The sequence below is a fragment of the Pseudopipra pipra genome, chromosome 1, assembly GCF_036250125.1.
Source record: "Pseudopipra pipra isolate bDixPip1 chromosome 1, bDixPip1.hap1, whole genome shotgun sequence".
NCBI lineage: Eukaryota > Metazoa > Chordata > Aves > Passeriformes > Pipridae > Pseudopipra > Pseudopipra pipra.
Genome location: NC_087549.1, coordinates 147,050,672 through 147,070,481, shown reverse-complemented (window position 1 = coordinate 147,070,481; position 19,810 = coordinate 147,050,672). Strand labels below are relative to the sequence as shown.

The 19,810-nt window shown below is 38.0% G+C and overlaps 1 protein-coding gene across 3 annotated transcripts in view; it reads right to left on the bottom strand.

Moving 5' to 3' along the window:
* Positions 1-19,810, bottom strand: part of LMBR1 (limb development membrane protein 1) — an 87,867-nt gene that overhangs the window by 10,896 nt on the left and 57,161 nt on the right. For 2 of the 3 annotated variants that reach the window (XM_064638150.1, XM_064638166.1), the window contains 4 exons: positions 19,553-19,643; positions 17,996-18,062; positions 13,570-13,731; positions 4,121-11,644 (listed from right to left, as the gene is read on the bottom strand). In XM_064638150.1, the coding sequence (XP_064494220.1) occupies positions 11,562-11,644; positions 13,570-13,731; positions 17,996-18,062; positions 19,553-19,643 (403 nt within the window). In that variant the 3' untranslated portion in view covers positions 4,121-11,561. Of the gene's footprint in view, positions 1-4,120; positions 11,645-13,569; positions 13,732-17,995; positions 18,063-19,552; positions 19,644-19,810 lie in introns of those variants that run through there. The other variant, XM_064638157.1, reaches the window with a different exon arrangement.

Here is a 19,810-nt window from a genome sequence, read left to right as displayed (position 1 = left end):
TCACAAGGAGCTATCCATTTCCAGATGTTAAAAAGCTTTCCTAAAATAAAACTTGCTTCTCAAAATTGTGCTGTGCTTTTAAAATGTCACTCCCTAAACATTAGCATAACCAAAAGGGGTCACAATTGGGAAAAAAACTAATTTATTTTTTAATAACCCTGCCGCCTCTGGAAGGATCACAAAGGTTAAATGTCAAGTCTCATACACTTAAATAAATATCACAAAATAAAAAACAAGGTCTGAAATATTAGTACTGGGAAGGACACATATTACTTTTTTCAGGGTGCTACAGTAGCCCTTATTACACCTGTCATTAAAATTTTTAATAATCTAGATCAAAGTAGATAAGAAAGGTCACTGAAACCAAAGTAGGCTACTTTTTAGCACTACTACACACAGAGAGCAGGGTGTTGCTTCAGCATGTTAGGTAGTGAATTTCTTTGATCCTATCTATAAATGTCACTCCGTATGTCATTTAATTGTGGTATAGTCTTTTATTGGTGCAATTAAATCTTTTCAAATGCATTACATTATCTCCAGCTCCGCTAAAAATCTTGCCATTGTTTGGAAGCGAGGTAAGTCATTGCGAAATGATGCAGTTGACTTCAGTTTCTTCCTTCCCCCTCCACATGATTTCTCCCAACGATTTTAATTTAAATCTCACCAAACAGTATAATGGTCCTGGAATTTGTTTAGTCGTTTGACTTCCTTTATCACACGGAGATGGTAAACATTCTGTTGCTAACTTGAAGTGGCTCCAAGCACCAAAACTAGGAGGATATTAAACCAGTAAAAGCTTATCAACTGATTCATTGATATGCTGTAAATTCCAGCCTTTTCATTTTACTTCTGAGGGTTGCCATAAGTCAACACATTAGTAAGCAATTTGCTGACATTGGATCACTTAAAAAGGCTTCCCTGTGGACAAAGTTCACCTCGGCACTTTGTTTCACCGTTTCATTTTATCATAGTCTTGTGCTGCTGTACAGATGACTGATGCAGTTTTGCATACCAATGGGGTATTTCACATAGTCTGTTTGTGCCATTCTAGTCAAGCTTTCAGAAGTCACAGACTTAAAACGTAGAGGCATGGTGTTTTCAGAAATAAATGCAATCAATCAGTTTCAGTTGGTTTAGGGGGAAAAAAAAGGTTATTCAGTATTATGCATTAAAACACAGCAGGATTTAATATTTAAATCCCAGAACATGTTAACACTAACAAATCATACAAAATGCTGATTTCCTTTCTGTTCGCATTGATAGTTTAGGCTGATTTGCCAGCTAGCAAAACTTCTGGATCACATTTCAGCTACCTTTTTTTTTTCTTCCCAATCTTAGACTTTATTTGCTGATTGATGGATGTGAGTTGGGTCAGGTCATAGTGCAGAAAATACAGGAGTAGCTCAGAGAAGATAGTATCTTAGCAGCAGAGGAACTTCATGGACCCCTGTCTCAGGCAGGAGAAGAGTTTTCCACTTTATTTTTACAGTTCCAGCTCAAGGAGGCTCAGGAAAGGACCTTCAGGATCACTTAGTGAAACAGGGAAGGGAAGTGCAAGCTTGGCGAAGAAACAGAGGGCTTCTCACTGCTAAGGGAAGAAGGAACAAGCAGCAGAGGCACAGAGAGGGGCTTAATGTGTCCCAGCCCATGCTGCCCCCTGCCCTCAGCTCTCCCTGGTGGTCAGTTGTCCTCAGCAGATTGTCTAGTCCGAGTTCACAGACAGAGGGCAGGTCCTGGAACTGACCCCAAACTGCCTGTGTTCCCTCCCATTCACAGAAATAGACCCTGGATAAGGGCTGAGTTACAGCATGGTTGCTATTCTTCAAACTTTGTGTCCTGAGTAGCTTTTGGAAAGCACCATTGTGGCTGCTCTACCTTTCTGTTACATCCCTCCTCGCTTGCTTACAAACACAGGCCAGGTCTGTTCAAGTTTGATACCCATATAAATGAAGACCAAGCAAAAATCAGGAGCAGAATTGTTTTCAAATAGATCAACCTTTACTTGATAGTGAAGAGAAACCATAAGCTATATAAGGGTTAGGTGTCATCTTACCCTGTATTTCCTGAATTTAGGCTTTAAAATTAAATCAGTAAGAGCAGTTAAAATTACAATGTGGAGTAGATTCAGTTCTAGTACCCAGGTAACAACAGTTCAGGTACAACTTACTAGGGTTGTTGTTGCTTAATAAATACATAATCACTTTAGAATATTAAAGACATAACCTATTTCATGAGTCCTTCAGGGAGCACACGGTGTCATTGTTCAGGATTGTTTGGAGACCACAAAGTGTAAATATTGAAGGAGGCCTGTGGTGGGATCCTTGTTTATTTGTTTTCTGTTTTACACATACCACCCAAGGTCAGTGTGGGAGACACTCAGATTTGTCTTTCCTGTCAGTGAGCAGTTGTGAGGGGAAGCACAAGGTTCCCCGTCTGCTCTTTGCTACACACAGAATTCTCTTACAGACAACACAAGGGGCTGCTGCTTCTCTCATCACATTGGGATTTAAATACACTAAACAAGGGCTCTCGGGGAACTTTTCTGTTATGTTAAATTGTTAAATCAGCATTAACTAACAAGGAAACTAAATCCAGTTTGTACTGACACACGGATACATTCTTTCAATAAACTGTTGTGTTAGGGATCATTTGGAAATACATTAAGTTATAACAGTTCAAAATTAGAAGTGAATCAGACCATAGAATCAAAAGAACACATGGGATCAAATCTGATATTTAGCAGGAAATTCAGGAAATGCAAAGTTTATATGGAAATCTTAGAAGGTTAAGTGGGCTCTTCACATACTTTCTGTGGCCTTTTCTTAGGATTTGGACTGTTGATTCTCTGGGTCTAGAAAAGTTGACTTTGAATATTCTGATATATGCTATGAAGGGTCACTTTAGCAGTAGGAAGGAAGCATTAAAAAAAATAAAAATTAAACAATAGGAAAGTGTTCACGTGCCATCAGGCTGCCTGACCTTAAACTCAACCCTTCTACCACCTCACCTTCCACTTCCCAACCCACACTCCCTGAAAAACATGGCTCCTTGTTTTCCTATCAGGTTTTCACTCACAGGAAATGCATGGAGAAAAAGGCTCATGTTGTATGGTCATGGCACAGGTGTCAAAATGGTCCTTAAAACTGCTCTGTTTAGGAGCAGTGACACAAAGAAAGAATTACTGAAGACATAATGTACTGCCAGGGCTCAGGTTTGAAGGTTTCTGTGTCCACTTGAGCTCTGCATTTTTAGGCACGCATGAGCATCCCCACAGGCAGCAAAAAGGATGATGAGAAGCCTGCATAAAACAGTTGAGGGAATTGGGGGTCATTTCTTATATAGAAGATAAAGGGAAATGTAACCTTTCAGGTGTGGAAAAAGCTGGTGCAAGCAGAAAGACTTGTTTTACTGTGGACGTTTGAGAATCAAATTAAAGCTTAGAGCGCGGCAAGGACCCTTCGCATTTGACATTTAGAAAATCTTGAACAATTAAACACTGGAATATACTGCCTAGAGACAGCAATCACATCACAGACAGTCCCTGCCAGCCTGGTTAAATATCAGGAATAAGGCAGGTATGTTTGATCCTGCCCAGCTGGATGGATCAGACATCTCCAGGTCTCTTCCATCCACATAATTCTTGAACTTTAAAAACAGCCTAAATGCTCCTGTGAAATGGAAATTAAAGTCTGAAGCTGCTTAAGTTTCAGAGAGTTTAGGAAACATGGTGGTCATGTTTTTAATACATTAAAAATTGCCCTTCAGTCAAACTATTAAGCTATTGAAAATTACTTACAAATTACATAATCACCATACTTTCCTATAAACAATCCCCACTGGCCTAAAGCAGAGGGTTCAAATTAATTGCACACCTGTCGTAAAACACAGGGCTGTGATGCCTCTGAATGTACAGGAATCTCCAACATATTCCCTGCATCAGCTATTTTAGAAATATAGCCATTGGAGAATCTGAAAAGCAGGTTAAATTGGGAGGAGGAAAGAGAAGGGAGGAACACAACTATTCACACCAATTGCTGGCAGCATAATTCAGAATGCCACAGAGATTTTTGGTTTTTCATTGCTTAAAATAAAAAAAAAAAATAAAGGCACAAAACCCTGCTATAAATCACACTTTACCTTTATTGAAAACACAGTAAAAAAAAAAATCTTCCTACAAAACATTCAGTGTAACATTTCAAACAAAGGAAAAAACACAATACCACTGCTTTTCACAAAAAGAAAAAAAAAAAAATCAGCCTACCTAAGGCAGCAAGTATTTTCATTTATTTTTGTAACACAACAAAGGATCCACAACAGAGAACATTATAAATCGTATTCCTGGATGACCTAAAACAAACTGGGAAAGGTTTGGTGGGGAGAAGGTATTGTTTGGATTTAAGTAACGCTAAAAGCACAATTTTTCAGCTGTATTATACCTTGGTCAGATACATCCACGTGAAAGGAAATTCAGTTGCTCAAGATTGAGTTTACAAAGCCTTAAGCACAAACTGGACCGAGAGGGGACCACCAATTCCCTGTTCAACATCTCCCAGCCTCACACGGTTCAGATTGTGCGTAATTTCTAATTTTTTTTGTAAACTGAGATCTCAACCAGTAACACTGCGATGAAAAACCTGAAAGTGGGTGACAGAAGGTGTCTGCTGCCATCGTTACAGCCCAGCCAGCAGCAGCAACAGCCACAGAAACACCGGTTCAGAATCGTACTTTTACGGTCGCATCATCCAAGCCCACGTGAAGCTGGTCCCAGGTGACAGGGATCAGAGTGCCAGCAGCACTCTGAGAATGTTCTCTGTCTCCTCAGTGGGAATTTTAAAGACAAAGCTCCACGGAGACAAGAGCAATGTGTGTTTTCTATTTAGGTAACATAAGGTTGGGTCTCAAACCCCACAGGGAAGGAAAGGAAATGTAGCCTTTTTTTGTATATACATGTGTTTCATACACACACTTTGAGATTTCAAATCCGTGACCCAAATGTATCTTCATTTTCTATCCATTTGTTTTTAAAGCATTAGAACTCATAGCAGGTAAGGGAAAAATACTTTTGAAACCTACCTTTAAGAAATGGTAAGTGGCTCAACTTTTTTAGTTATATAAAGCCGGGGAGAGAAAGTTACTCACAGAGATTTTGTGACTCTAAGAATTTTTGTCCAGACTGGAAAACTCATGGTTAGGTGGAAATGGGGAAGTCATGCACCAATTAATTTTCTCCTTAAGCATTTCAACACATCCATTGTATCCACAGCACAGGTACTGCCATCATGCCACTTTTCTGAATGACCACTTTACATGAGGAGAGAAGGTCCAAAACATGCTCATACACATGAAATACAAAGGTACAAAAACACACGGAAATCCTCACCCTGGGACCACACGAAGCCTGACTGAGGAGAACACTCTGCCCACACAACGTGTGTCCATCTCTGATGGAGCGAGGCAGCAGGCACAGAGAGCCGTGGTCCCACTCCCATAAATCCCACTGCAGATGAACTGCAGCAGCTCCACAGAACATCAGCTACTGTGCAGTGACTGCCACGGCACAGGCTCAGAGTGGCTCTACCAGCACATCACTCCCACTGAGAAAGGGGCTGGTTGCCTCATGCCACTGGAAGTTAAAAATCACAAATATATGCAATGACTAAACCTTTTCCCTCTTACTCCTAATTCAAACTGACTTATCTCTTGGTAATTTGTTAGAGGATGCTCTAGTGACAGGATTGTTTAAATGGAATCTAGTGGTAAAACAAAAAATTAATGAATAAATGCTAACATTTTCACGATGGAGGAACAGTTCTAACTAGGGAATGTCTCTGTACAGGTTATGTGAGAAAAGAAATATATTAAAATCAAAGCAAGTGCCCCAAAACTTCAACAGCTGGTATTTATGGAAGCACTGAATATATGAGGAATGCAAAATAAAGCCCTGTTCAGGAAGGAGCTTCATCCAGTGATGCTGTCTATAAAACTTAATGTAATGGGGGGAGGGGGAGCAGAAGCAACAGCAACACTTAAGGTTAGTGATCAACAAACATTTAGAAGCAGCATCCCAAAATGCTCATGTAGGTATATATGAACGTTCAGACACCTAAACACCTTGAAGAATTAGGATTTCCTAATTTCTGTGTTTATGTGAGGCCTTCATACAGATACAGCTTTTAAATAGCTTGGAATTAGATATGTCAGGAGTATCAGTATGTACAGGATACTTCTGACACCACTGGCTGTTTGGAGTCACCTTCTATATTTGTTAAAACATTTAATGCTATATATATTAAAAAAAAAATCTAAGAGCAATAAATGAAACTTTAAAAGTTACTGAAAAAAATATGGTGATGAACACAGAAGTAGCAAGCATCCTCAGGTTTTCTGTTGCCCAGAGATATTTTCAGAAGTTCACAGGCTTCTATAAAGTCCAAGATAACGTTGCACTGTGAATCACAAAACAGATTCTAAGAATTGATGAAGTTGTTTTCAGTGTCAGTGAATCACAGGCATATTTAGAAACCCTACAACTGACATTTGTATACTAATGATATGTGTTTCTTCTTTCTCTTAGAAAGAAGAGTTTTAGGTGCTTCAACTGTGAAACATTTCAAAAACCTTCCACTAAAGCTGCCTTCTGGTATGTTTTCTTACAGTGCATACATCAGATCTATGTAGATTCCTCTTCTGCTATTTCATGTTTTGTCTGGATCAAGAAGAGTATCTGTTCTAAACATCAACGTCACAGAGTACGACAGTGAATGACTTGAAAACACAAAAAAGGGAAGCAAGATGAGATGTTAGATGTCTTCAAGAATTAAGGCCAGATTTAGAAAAAAGTTTCATCAGCCCCCGAATTCCATGAACTTCAGGATTTTAAATATAGTTTTAGTAACATGGAATTTTAAAGGCTGACTAGGAACATAATCAAACAGTCTGCACAGGTGAGCTCACATCATTTCCTACCACCCTTCCCCAATTACTGGGCACAGTGGGGATTCTGGAAGCCACTTTTAGCGTTAATTCCTCCTGAGATGTGTTCTCCTTCCTAAGATTCTGGACCAATATTCTCAGGCTTTAATTGTTAAAGTGCAACAACTGTGGTCTGGGGGGACACAGTTCCTCTCAGAGCCATGCAGCACTCTTGGGACAGCAGGAAGCCATTCAAATAGAGAATGACTGCACAGTCATGTACAGACAGGAGATCCTGAACAACTTGTGAGCCCCAATTGAAGAGCCGAAAGCGACAAGCTCCAGCTCAAAAACACCCCAGCTATCACCTGGAAACCCAAGGCTGCAATCCCCACCTGAAGTCAGCCAGTTCAGCACCTAGAACTGTGTGTGGCAGAGGGACACACCACGGGCTGATCTCACACCTGAATCACAGAAAGGACCATCACAACTTCATACAACAGAGACTGTGTATACCTTGCCTGAGGTAAGGGCAGGGGGCAAGGTAGAAAAAGGAGCAGAGGTTATATCACCATCTGGGTGGTGGCTGTGGGCTTAGACTGCTCTCCCTGAATGGGATGAATTCAAAAGAAGCATTTTTGTAGAGTTCAAATACTGCTAATGTGACTGAAATAACCTGCCAGCTTACCAACAGCAAATTCAATAGTCATGGGTTGGGGAGGGAAGTCAGTGTAGGGAATATTGTCTCAAGTCAGCACTAAAATAACAAAAATCCTAATGCTAGGGAGCAGGGGATCTTATTTCATTAAAGCAGTTAGAGGTTCACAGTTCACATCAATACTTTTTAAAATTAAACTAAGCACATTTCTTTTTAAAGAGGTTACTTATGTGTAAGGCCTTAGTGTCCTGTCTCTGTTTAAATTATTTCATCTAGATTAGAAAAAATTGCTATTTTCAAGATCAGAGAATATGATCTTGAGGCTCAGCTGCTGTATGTATGCCACCATCCCGCCTCTGGAAGAGGAAGAAAAGAAAAAGGAAAATAAAAAAAAAAATTTAAGAATTCAAGGAAAGCCCATATGCAGGAAGAGGTTTCCACCTTATTCCTTTCTACCTGTTTCTACCTTATTCCTTTCTGATTTAGACAGTAAATTCTTTAAGAAAAGGGCCATCATGTCTTTACTACACAGCAGTAGGCACATGTGAGCACCTCAAGTAGCATCAGCTGCTGCAGAGACACACGGGAGAGCAGCAGAGATCTGGTGGGACAGAGGAGGGCTGCAGCCCCTTGGCACTCACCACTCCTGGTGACACACTGGAGGAAGTGTCACTGTCCATCCCACTGAGCACACGGCTGCAGGAGCTCCTGCCCTCCCCTCTGTGGTGCTCGAGGTGGTACTTGGGAACCAGACAAGGAAAACAACTTGTCAAATCCTTTAATTTCTATGACACTAAAACAGTCAACAGGGTCAAAGGTATTGGAGGAGCAGGGACAAAGATAAACATCACATTACAGACAGTAAACAAAGCTTCCTATGAATGCAAAAATTGCTACTTGTACAGTAAACAATACCATTAACTTTTAGCTTAAAAGTGATAAGCATGTGTGCTTTAGGCTTAGAAACCCCACAATATTACAGTTCTGCCACTCCATTTAATATTGTGCTACCAACACAGAATAAAGCCAAGAAATGGCTAACTTAAAACACTTAGTTTACATCTATTTTTTGGTCTTGTGTGGTATCTAGTTGAAGATGGAAGCATTGATGTGCTTTTGCCTCATAAGAAGTGAGGCAGATGTTAATGTTACTAAGATCAGCTGTATATACCTTGAAGGTATAGAACACCTGACTCTACATGAGTCAAAATACTAGGAATGTACTGTCAATATCCATTAATGAATTACCAGTTGCTTGTATTTAAGTGACAATATGTTCTGTGAAGAGTATACAGTGACCTGTATCTTACACGCAGTAACGAAGTTTTGCATAAGCATGTCATTTTCAAGGCCAAAGGTGTATTTTAATGTGGACAGTGTCACAACATCAACAGCTCATTTAAAATCAAAACACTGTCAGTAGTTGCACAGGGTAGTTCTGAATTTCCCGTCCACCTTGGAAACCACACAGCATCTCAACTATCCCACAGATTCCAGTGTAAAATCTTTCCATACATAGCTTAACTCATACATCTGCCTGCAATACCCAGCAGAAGGGGTGGAGACAGTCAAGGCTGCAATGCTTGTTTTGAAAATGAGTTTTAAAGCCTTGCCTGAAGCTTGGGTGCTTCTCAGCAGGAACTGCCTCTGCTTAGTTTAAGTAATTGCCCAACTCACTTTCAGAAACCACACACACAGTATAATCCACCCTTTTCTGTGCTCCTGGGTCACTCATGTCAGGACAAACATCTCTCCAAAGGCATGAAGAGCAAGACCAAGGATGGTTCACACTCCCTTGGTGTATTCCTAATATTAATTTCTTCAGTTTCACAGAGTGTATTTAAATAACTGTCTTAATTTTGTAACAAAAATATTTCTATACAGCTAACTGGCCTCACACACCACAATTCACCAGCCCCATCAAGACATGAGGACAATTTTGGTCATACAATGACTTGCACGAAGAAGTGGACACATTTCAGTTGTTTTTAACTATAATGCTAACACATAGGGCTACAAGCTGTGAGAATACCTGAATGGTGCCCCTAATAATACATCTCCCAATATTTTAAATGTAAACACATTTTAAAACAACTTTCAGTTACAGCTCCCTGTTCTTAGTTGCAGAACTTTGACTCAGATAAAGATTTCTCTCTAAAGTGTCAGCATTAAACTCAAACAACAGAAAAGATGCTTGTAAATCTTAGTGAAATCAAGCAATTTTACTTTGTCTTCCAAGACTTGGTACAACACATCAACAGTCAGTTCAATAAGCCTTGCATTTATACCAATCACACACACAAAAAAGTAACTCTCTAGCATCATATTTACTACAGCAATATTTACATTATGCCCCAGATCAAGTCAGAAAAGGTAGCTTAAAAAAAAAAAAAAGGGAGAGAAATCCTCGTGTGTACTGGAGCTTGATTTTTTTAAGCACTTTAGTGAAAAAACCAAGCAGACATTCACACAGACAGCAATAAGGGCGACAGCCCAGAGCAGTCATCTCAGGAGAACAGTCAAAGAGTTTCTGACACAAGGTTTACCTTATTTCGGAACCACAGTGGAAAGCAAGTTGTCCCCAACTGATCACATATAAAACCCCAAACTACAGACAGACTGACACAGTTGTTTTATAGAAATGGGAAATAAAAAGGAACATTTTCTGGCTCCCTACATGATGGGCACTCACTGAACATGTCCCCATTCCAATCTGTTTGAAACAGGACAAAAATGCAACCAGATTTTGAATACTTACTTGGTTTTTTTCTTTACTGTAAACTGCTTACAGGATTCCCAAGGCTGCAGTAATGCTATGAGAAAGGATGTTACCACCCACCAATGCCATCCTGAATCTAAGGCCTCTGAGCAGTTAAACTGTAACACTGCAGAAATTCAAACTACCAAGATTGAACACACAAGTTTTACTTATCAAACCACCTATGTCATCTCTATAATCTTAATTTACGATATCTATACATATAGGCCTATATACATCTTCATGTGTACATTAAAAAAACAGGCTAGTGACAGACACTGAACTGTGCCACTGAACAGAAATCCTGGTAACCGAAGTACAAATTCAGAGAAATTTACTTCAAATTAAAGACTGTAGAAAACTGCAACTGCAGCCTCCTAGGCCTGTGCTCCTTGCATTGATTACAAGTACTGCTTACACACAGTAGTTCATCAAGAATTTTACAGGGGGGTACTGGGAAGGGTAAAGGACCTCCACAGCACAGTAGCTCACAGAACTGTAAGAGCTGTGACAGGGGGTCTACACAGCTTTTTACAAAGCATACTAGGCTCAGATTTAACACTGAAGGTAATCTTCATGTGGACTTCAATAAGACATTGTTTGACCACCAGTAAAGCAACCTGGCATTTAGAGCTAAGGACAGACAGCTGAAAACATTGGCCTTCCAAGAAAGCATCGTGACACAGCCTACTGTATGCAGCACAAAGCGAACTGTGATCTCCACCAGTTACTGCTATTTTTAAGACATTCTTGTAGAACTGTTTGTCTCCTGTCAAGGATGCCTACTCCAGGTACTTTACATTTCCAGTAAGGGTCATATTGGGCTTCAAGTGTATCTTTTCTTCTTTTTTTTTTTTAACCAAGTCCCAAAGTTATTCTTTATAGCTGTGTTTGTGTAACACAGGAGGTACTGTGCATTCAAAATGGTAACAAGTTTAAAAATAAAGATGTGAGACTTTCAACAAATAAAAAGGAATGCATTATTCTCTTCAGTTTCCAGTCTTCAAGGCACCTCCTGCATTAACTTACTGGGAAATAAACAAGCAGACCAAAAGTTCACTGGAAAGAGAAGAATGTGACACACCTAACTTGCTCAGAAGCACAGAGCATCAAAAATGAGACAAGGCTGGACCCAAACTAACAACAACTAAAAGCAATCTAAAAATGCTGATGAGATGATAGGAATGCCATGAGGTTGATGTTTTCAGCTCTGTTGATTGCAGGTGATTGTTATCACAGTGATTTCTGATGGCCATTTGCGGACGGCTTTGTCTCCGAGTCTCTTGGATTGTTTGATAGATGAAGTTTATCTAATCCTGCAAAATATTAAGAATGAGATAAAACTCAGACTCTCCCATGTCTCATGCATACACGAGTTCAAAAGAATACAGAGAATCCAAATTCTACTTTGTGGTTAAGGACTTCACATTTGCTGAAGACCAGAACTGACCTTCTAGCTCCGGTAAGAATTACTTCTGGGAAATTCCCTCAGTGGTTTTTAAGTGAGAAAACCCCATTAAAACAGACAAGCATGGAAGTCAGAGAATCCTAACTTAACATTGCTGAAATCACAGGCTTAGATGTTAAAAACCAAGAAAGACTTGCAATACTTTACCCTGTCAACCTACAAAGAGCTAAGTAATTACCTAAAATACTTCTTTTAAACTATAGCATCTTTCTGAAAAGCACCCATTGTTGATCCGAATGTCATTGGTGATGACCATATCACCTCTCTAAAGTGTTTATATGTCTAATAACATTTTTAGGCCTACATTATTATGATTTATCTCAGTTTCCAGCCATTTGTTCTTATTGCACAGTTCTCTACTATTAGTGCTAATTCAAGTCTCACATCCTGCCCCAGGCAAGTAATTAAATTACTCTTTTTTGGGGGAGGGAGGGGGGGGTGGGGAAAGATGGTAAATTTAAACATATTTTATTCACAAGAGGCATGATGTCAGTCCTTCCTTGCTTGCTACAGTTCCTCTCTGAAGTCTCCTATCAAGCCTCTAAAATTAAGGACCAAAAACGGAAAGAGCTTCTAATTCATTTAGTGTAGACTATACAGAATGTTTTACTCAAGTGCCATGACATACAAAGTTAAATTTCTTGCATTGCTGGAATTCCAAAATTGACTGCACTACTAAAGAACCTAAAACTCCTCAATAGTGTCTTATTTGTAAGTCCCAATATTACATGAACTCTTTTTGGTCATAGGCCAATTTTGATTCTCATTCTTGACACTGTTTGTTATGTACAGCAGTGAAAACAAATCCAGTTTTTGTCAGGAATCTGGACATTTCAGGGTTTATAACTCCCTACTTGTGTCAAATTCAGTGACCACCTATCCTACTGCTCCTGCATTTTCAGGTCTGTTACACTGCCTTCAACATACATAGTTTTTTATTAAACACTTTATTTATAATTATTTTACAATAATTTTAACCTAATTTGCTACCAGCAGAGGTGCACTCTGAGAAGTGCTTGGAGTTTGTTTCAGCATCACAACTCTGAAAGCAGTAATCAGTGAAAATTAACATGAGCAACTTTTAGATGCTGCAAACTGAATCCACAGTTACAAAGAAACAATTAAGTTTCACCATTAATCCTCACAATATAAGCAAATACCACTCTAAGGATCTAAAAAGACAGGAGACTTGTTAATTAGTAAAGACAAGATGTAGCAACAACAATACATATGTACATTTTATCCTCTTAGTATCAAATGTGTTTCAAGTCTTTCTTCTATGATCAAGAAATATGAATGCACAATTTGATCAAATTTTTTGTTATATCAGGTACAGGTTTGACTCAGACATCTGCTAAGATTCTGTATATTCCATACAAAGATTTTCTGAACACGTGCTGGAAAAAAGCATCACAACAAAGCAGCGAAGACCTCCACTATTTTAGGGAACTAATAAGTTGCTTTAAACAAAAAACAGCCAACCCATACACAAGCTGCAGTTCTGGTTTGTAATAATTGCTCATTACTGTGCTCTCCAAAGGCTGAAAATCCAACTGCAGATCAGCAAGTCTCACATATCATTAAAATCAACACTGTACTTTTGCTCTGGACTCTTCAGAAAAAACTGCAATGCTACGAATCCTCATTTTAACTTACGGAAACTTCCACCAAAAGAAAAGTTTCCAGAACTTTACCAGTAGCATGCACATCAAGGCAACAACAGTGGAGAAAGGAAATCTTCAAGCACAAACAGAATTCTCAGAGCTGTGTTACCTAATGCCTTCAGGAGCTCTTCTCGCACAGCAGAAGTGAACTTTCTGACCAGACACAATGTTGTCATGATAGCAAAGAGCAAGTTGTAAGATAGTACAATATAGAAGTTCCCCAGCCAGTTGAACCTTCCAAAGTCTCCAAGCAGATCAAATCTGGTGATTCCTGTTAAATTGCATGTAAGATTTAGATCAAAATATTTATAACATTTTTTAAGAAACATAAAAATTTATTTCTATTACATTTACATTTGAATGCAGATTTCTTTCAGACAACACATTAGAAGACACACCGTTAAATGCACAAGACAGTGTTCTCAAGATCATGTTCTACTTTGTTGACTACTATAAAACTATACCAAAACCCTTACCAAAATGTTTCCTAAATTTCCTAGGAAAATGCTTGAATAATGTGAGTTGAAATTGTCTATTCTAGGTAAGAACTCGGCTTTTATACTTTCACTAAATAAATAAAACTAGGGAAAAAATCTAGCTTTAGCATGAAAACTGCTTGAAACTTCAGTTTCTATGAAATCCTTATTTATTCCACAAAGGATGAAATGCCCCATGGGCTTTCTTATAAAAAAATACAGGTAGGAAAGAGCCTTTCTATGAGAGCCACAACATCTTGTGGTAAACACTAAGCCTTTGTAAGTGTTTTTCCAGAGCCACTGTTTTTGAAACCAAAGTTTAAAGACATCTTTGCAACTGCAGTTTTTCTCCTGGATAAACCCACCACTACAGCCACGGAGTATGTGGCTGAAAGACGGCGCTGACAGGTCTCCTTCACAGTGCATCTCAAACCCTGACACTCGGGCTTTGTGCTGATCAAAGGCCTGTCAATCACTACAGTTAAATGAACACAATTTTTCCAACACGTGGAAATGTCTACAAGCTGTAGGGCCTATCCCAGAAAGCAGGAGAGGAAGAACCATAGGCTGTTCTTTTGTCAAGTCTTATCAAGTACCATACTGAATAAATGGCAGGACATTGAGATGATACCCACAAAACCATTGTCTATGATTGCTAAACCATTATATTCCCAAAAAACCTCTGGTGTAGATGATGTCACAGGAAAACTTGTTCTTACAACAGGCAAAAGAAGATTTGCTTTATCCCAGAACTAACACAGCAGCACCAAATGAGGCAATGACAAAACAGCCCTGGCTCTGAAGCTCCTGGAAGTGAGTTTTCTGTTATGTTATTTCATAAAGGTTTGGGGTCTTTTAAGAACTGACTTCAACAGTGATAATAAACGAAGAGAGACAGAATTAAGGGTCAGTTACCCTCCTTTCAAGGGTAAGCTTGGCACTTAGGAATCTCATTGTGACCGGATACCAAAGACTTGCAGCTAATTATCACAATGTTAAAAGATACACCTACTTCTTGTACTCAGCATCAAAACACGGGAATCAAACTTCCTATCTAAGGAAAAGATTCCAGAACGAAGAAAATGAAAAGAAAAAGTTTCAAAGGATGAAGCAAAACAATCACTGAAGCTGATCAAAATAGCAACAGGGAGAAATATCAAAAAAGCTCAGAAGATCTTACCACAAAAAGAAGAAAATGGCTGCCTGAATTAACTGGTAAAGAGATGAAGGACAATAAACTGCTTTCCCACTTAAAGGCAAACAGTGTCCTTAAGATTTCCAAAGGCAGCAGTGTTTCAGTCAGACTGTGAGGTTACAGGAAAATTGAGAAAGTCAGATTTGAATGTACAGTCTTCCAGAGCTTTAAAGGAAAAGAAACAAAACAGGCAGAACACCAGGGAGAGAGTTCTCTGGAAAAGGAATAACATTCCTTGATACAAAGAGGTCCAGAAGAACAGCAACCCACAGAACAGTGTTACAAGGACAAACAGAAATGAACCCTGACACTTCTGTTAGAGCAGGTGGGAAAATACTGTCCATATATTACATTCAACTTCTTCTTACAAATAAAAAATGTCACTGCTCATGAGAAAAGATCTGACACAGTAACATTTCATAAACTTGCGGGAGAAAGAGATAAAAAGCTTTGGATGACTTTCTTACAGAAGAAGTACCTACTGAGCTTACAGAGAAAAAAAAAACAAGACTAATTTGAAAAACTATTTAGTAATTGAATAGAAACCTGCATCTCTACTGCTCCAAATACATATACACAAAAACCGGTGACAATTTACAAAATAAACTATTAGCGAATTCTTCAGGTTAAAAAAAATAGTATGTTTTTAGACTGTACATACAAAGAAGTTTAAAATTCCTGTTTACTTAAACATAATGCTCAAGAGTAGAATTCTAGGAGAACTTTTGTATATTAGAAATTTCCATTTTGCCTGCAATTGTTCGTTTCTGTGTTCCTGATTATTAAGTGCCCTGTTCCCAATTTGTTTCTCGGTGGTTAGCAGTATGGTGCTGATGGGAAACATTTTTGAAGGGCTGCCTAAAGACTGAAAAGTTCTGGGAAAAATGAATTAACTTATTTAAGTAGAATAACTTATTTTAGTAAAAACTTTCCTGGAGTTCTGGAAGAATGACAGATTAGACACATCCATCACCTACATATCTAATAAGAATGCTATGAAACATAAAAAATTCTATTTCCATTTTTAAAACTTGAAGAAGGTCAGTGCATGTATCAGATAACTTCTGCTTTTTCACCTTTCCCATAAGGATAAAGTCCAGCCTTTTCAGTATAGTCTAGAAACTTGCTTTTTTAATAAAGAGAAAAGACTATGAATCTGCTTAACATATTTATTTCTTTTCATCTATTCAGTGCCACAGGGCAGTGGCATGTAGTGCAACACACATTGATATTTTTGCAAAGCACCACATGACTCACTGTACTCTAATACACTCTATTAATCCTGTTTGGACAGCTGTGACTGTGCATTTGTTAGCTGTGTGTTAATTGTTCCATCTTTTTTCTTCTTTTATTTATCTCTATGGCAAACTATTCAGGAATTTCATTTGTTAGTCTGTTTTTTAAGTGAGTTTTACCATTAATCTGTTTCCTATGAGACAACAATGGACCCAGCGTGTACACTTACTGCCACAGAATCCGGTTATTATCAACTCTTAATCTCATGGATCATTAACAATTAATTTTATTTTCTTTTAAACAATTCTTGAATGCAGTAACTCACTGGACACAAACTAACATTTTAATTCTGTTCTGAAACACTGATTTTTCAACATAACATCTTGCTCTGTGTGCTAGAACCGTTTTACTTCTTAGATCTTTATTGTACTGTCTATATTTTAAAACTGCACTACTTTAAATACTTGAATTATTCTTTTGCACTTTTGTGAAGTTTTACTAGAGATTATTAAAAATGAGCTCTAGAATGCATATTTTAAGATTCAACGCTCCAAAACGCATTACAGAGGTTTTTTTGTCTGTTATCGAAATAACTACTAAATCTACTAAAACTCCTCATCCATAGATACACCCAGTGTGACAATATACAGTGTAGTTTACTAGAAAACATTAACTACTCTTGATTCAACAGTATTCTGGTTGAAAAGAAAATCAGCTACAGAACTGCTGGGCACGCACTGCTGGTCTGTAGGCCTGAGCCAAAACTTCTAATCTTGTATTTAAGACTTGTACAGCCCGAGGTGAAGACTTTTGTTTAGTTCCACTTAATGTTCCCAATGAAATTCACATTAGCTGCAAGAATTCCGCACCACTTAAATATATAATAGCCTTGAAATCTAACTTCAAGAATTCAAGCTGAAGATTACCTTATTGAACAAGGTGAAGACACAAAACGTCTTTCAAACTGGTTAAAACAGTTTAACTACTTCAAATGCTACTGCCAGTTCTTAACAAGAGAATCAGAAGTTCTTCAGTTCTGCTACGCTGGACTCCGAATTTTTTAATTTGAAAAATGAACTAACAAAAAAATACAAGCAGATTATTTTAGAGAAAATGAAAGTAGCCTGGTATCATTGCTGATAAAGAAAAAACTTAATAAATGAAGGGTCATTAACTGTTTTTAAAAAGACATTTTCACTCAATGTTATCTCAAATGTTTTACCTGGAATCCCTGAATGTGTTTTTTGACAGAAACTGAGCACTGTAATTTCACAGTAAACATGAAATTATTTTATACTTCCCCAGACAATCAGTTCTCATAACTATTCCTATCCTCATCTCCTGTTCTAAGTTTCCAATCTGACCTACCTTTTTAAAAGAATATATTCTGTAGAAAATGCTTCGCATCTCTTCCTTAGAAAGTATGTTCTGCAGCTCATGTATGTAGAATATACATTCAACAGCTCACTCTGGTGTAGAAAAGAAGCCCATGCATACATGCTCTTTCCATTGAAAATGATGGCAAATTAAAATACAGCTATAGGTTGTTCTTTTGTGTTGTTGGGTTGTTTTTTTAAATTCAATTAAACATCCTTTATTACAGTGTGTTGTACCTCCATTTCACTTACCCAGTGTCCTTGACATCACTGGCAAAGCAGAGCTCAGCACCAAGATGGAGACACAGTTCCCGATGATCTGTTTGAAAATGATAAACAGTAGTTAAATGATAAATGAGATTGCTGAAGGGAACACAAAGAAAAACAGTGGTCAAGATGAAAAAGAAGAATTCTTAAAAGGTACATTCTACAAATTAAACCTAAAGCACTTTACTTTAATAATACAGTAATATATTGTTAGTCTCGCTGACTTCTGTCACACTTTCCCATATGGTGATGAAGATGATCCCACAAGATGAAGATGATCCACGAAAAAAATCAAATACGTCATCGTGTGCTTTTAATCAAAGTGTTACATATGCTTAGATTCAAAATAATTCAAAACTACCACGTTGCAAAGCATCAACTGTTTACTTAATTCCTGCAAACGTTTTATAAAAGAATCATTCCATGGGCTTAGAAGAGACGACTGATACATCATCAGCTTAAGCCTTGGATGTAACTGCTTGCAGGATTAGCATTATTTAAAAAATTACAACAAAGAGCTTCCTTTCAATTCAATGCCTGTTGTCTACTTTAAATAGTACAAAAAAATTCACAGCTGTTAGATTTTACTCTAGTTCTTGTGAAGCCTTTATAAAGAGTAATTGAAACTTTCTTTCACAAAGGATCATTTTCTTCAGTCCTATTTCTATCAGTATCTAAAAGAAAAAAAAAAACAAACCTGAGAACTTTTTGAAAGTAGGTAGACATTTGTGCATTCACTATTTATCTCTACACTATTTCTGGCATATTGTAAACAATTAAAAGGAAACAATAAGAGCATTCCAACTCTCTACAACTTATCTAGTATAACCATTCTGTGTGTTGACCTACTTTCTCCCTTCCAACAATTTATAATAAAAATATCTTCATCCATTACTTAAAAAAAACCAAAAAGCCCACAACAAAAAACAAACAATGAAACACACTGAAAAACTAACTAAATTCAACATCTGTTCCTTAGTTACTGATCACCTCCCCTTGTCAGCTGTGGGAATATTTTGCCAAAAACCTAAGCATTAGGTAACAGCATTTATTATTCAGAAGCTAGTGGTAAATTGTAGAAAGTCAAATTAGCTTCAGATTGCTAAATGTTGCTGAATAGCCCTCCTCAGTCTTAGTTTAATTATTCAAATTTGAATTACTTTGTCTGTATTACTTCTAGAAACCACGTTGTTCAGAACTCAAACAAGCTCCCTGAAGTACAGTTAGCACAATCAAAGTTACTCATTAGCAATACGTTTTCTTTGAAAAAAGTTCTTTCACTTGCTTTTCTATAGCCAGTTAACAAGCTCTGCCATTCCCGGCTTTTTACAAGTGAATGGATGCCATCCAAACTAAACAGAGCACATCCTTTTTCCCACTCATTCAGCATTTTGAAAATCTTCCAGTTTGTGTTTACGCAGCTTACAAACAAATACTGATCACTGCAAATGAGCCATTCAGGGCAATTACTCAGAGAGTCAGTTTGTCTTGGGTGGCAAGAAAGAGAGGAGGGGGCCATCCCCGTCCCAGACTGCACCTCACCTTTGTCATAGTTGTGTCATCCTTCCTGGGAGTGAAATTTTCAAAAAAACGAAGACTGTAGAAGCCAACAACAGAGGATACCATGAGATAGCTGTGAGAATCAAGGAAAAAGGAACCTCCAAGGAATGCAAGCTTCACTCAAGTTCTCAGCAGTCTCCTAAAAGTCTTAAGAACTAAAGAAAAAAGAAACAAAAACACTTCAAGTGTTTGAGAAGGACTGACCTATCTCTTTATTCTTTACAGGCAAGTGTTTTAGTA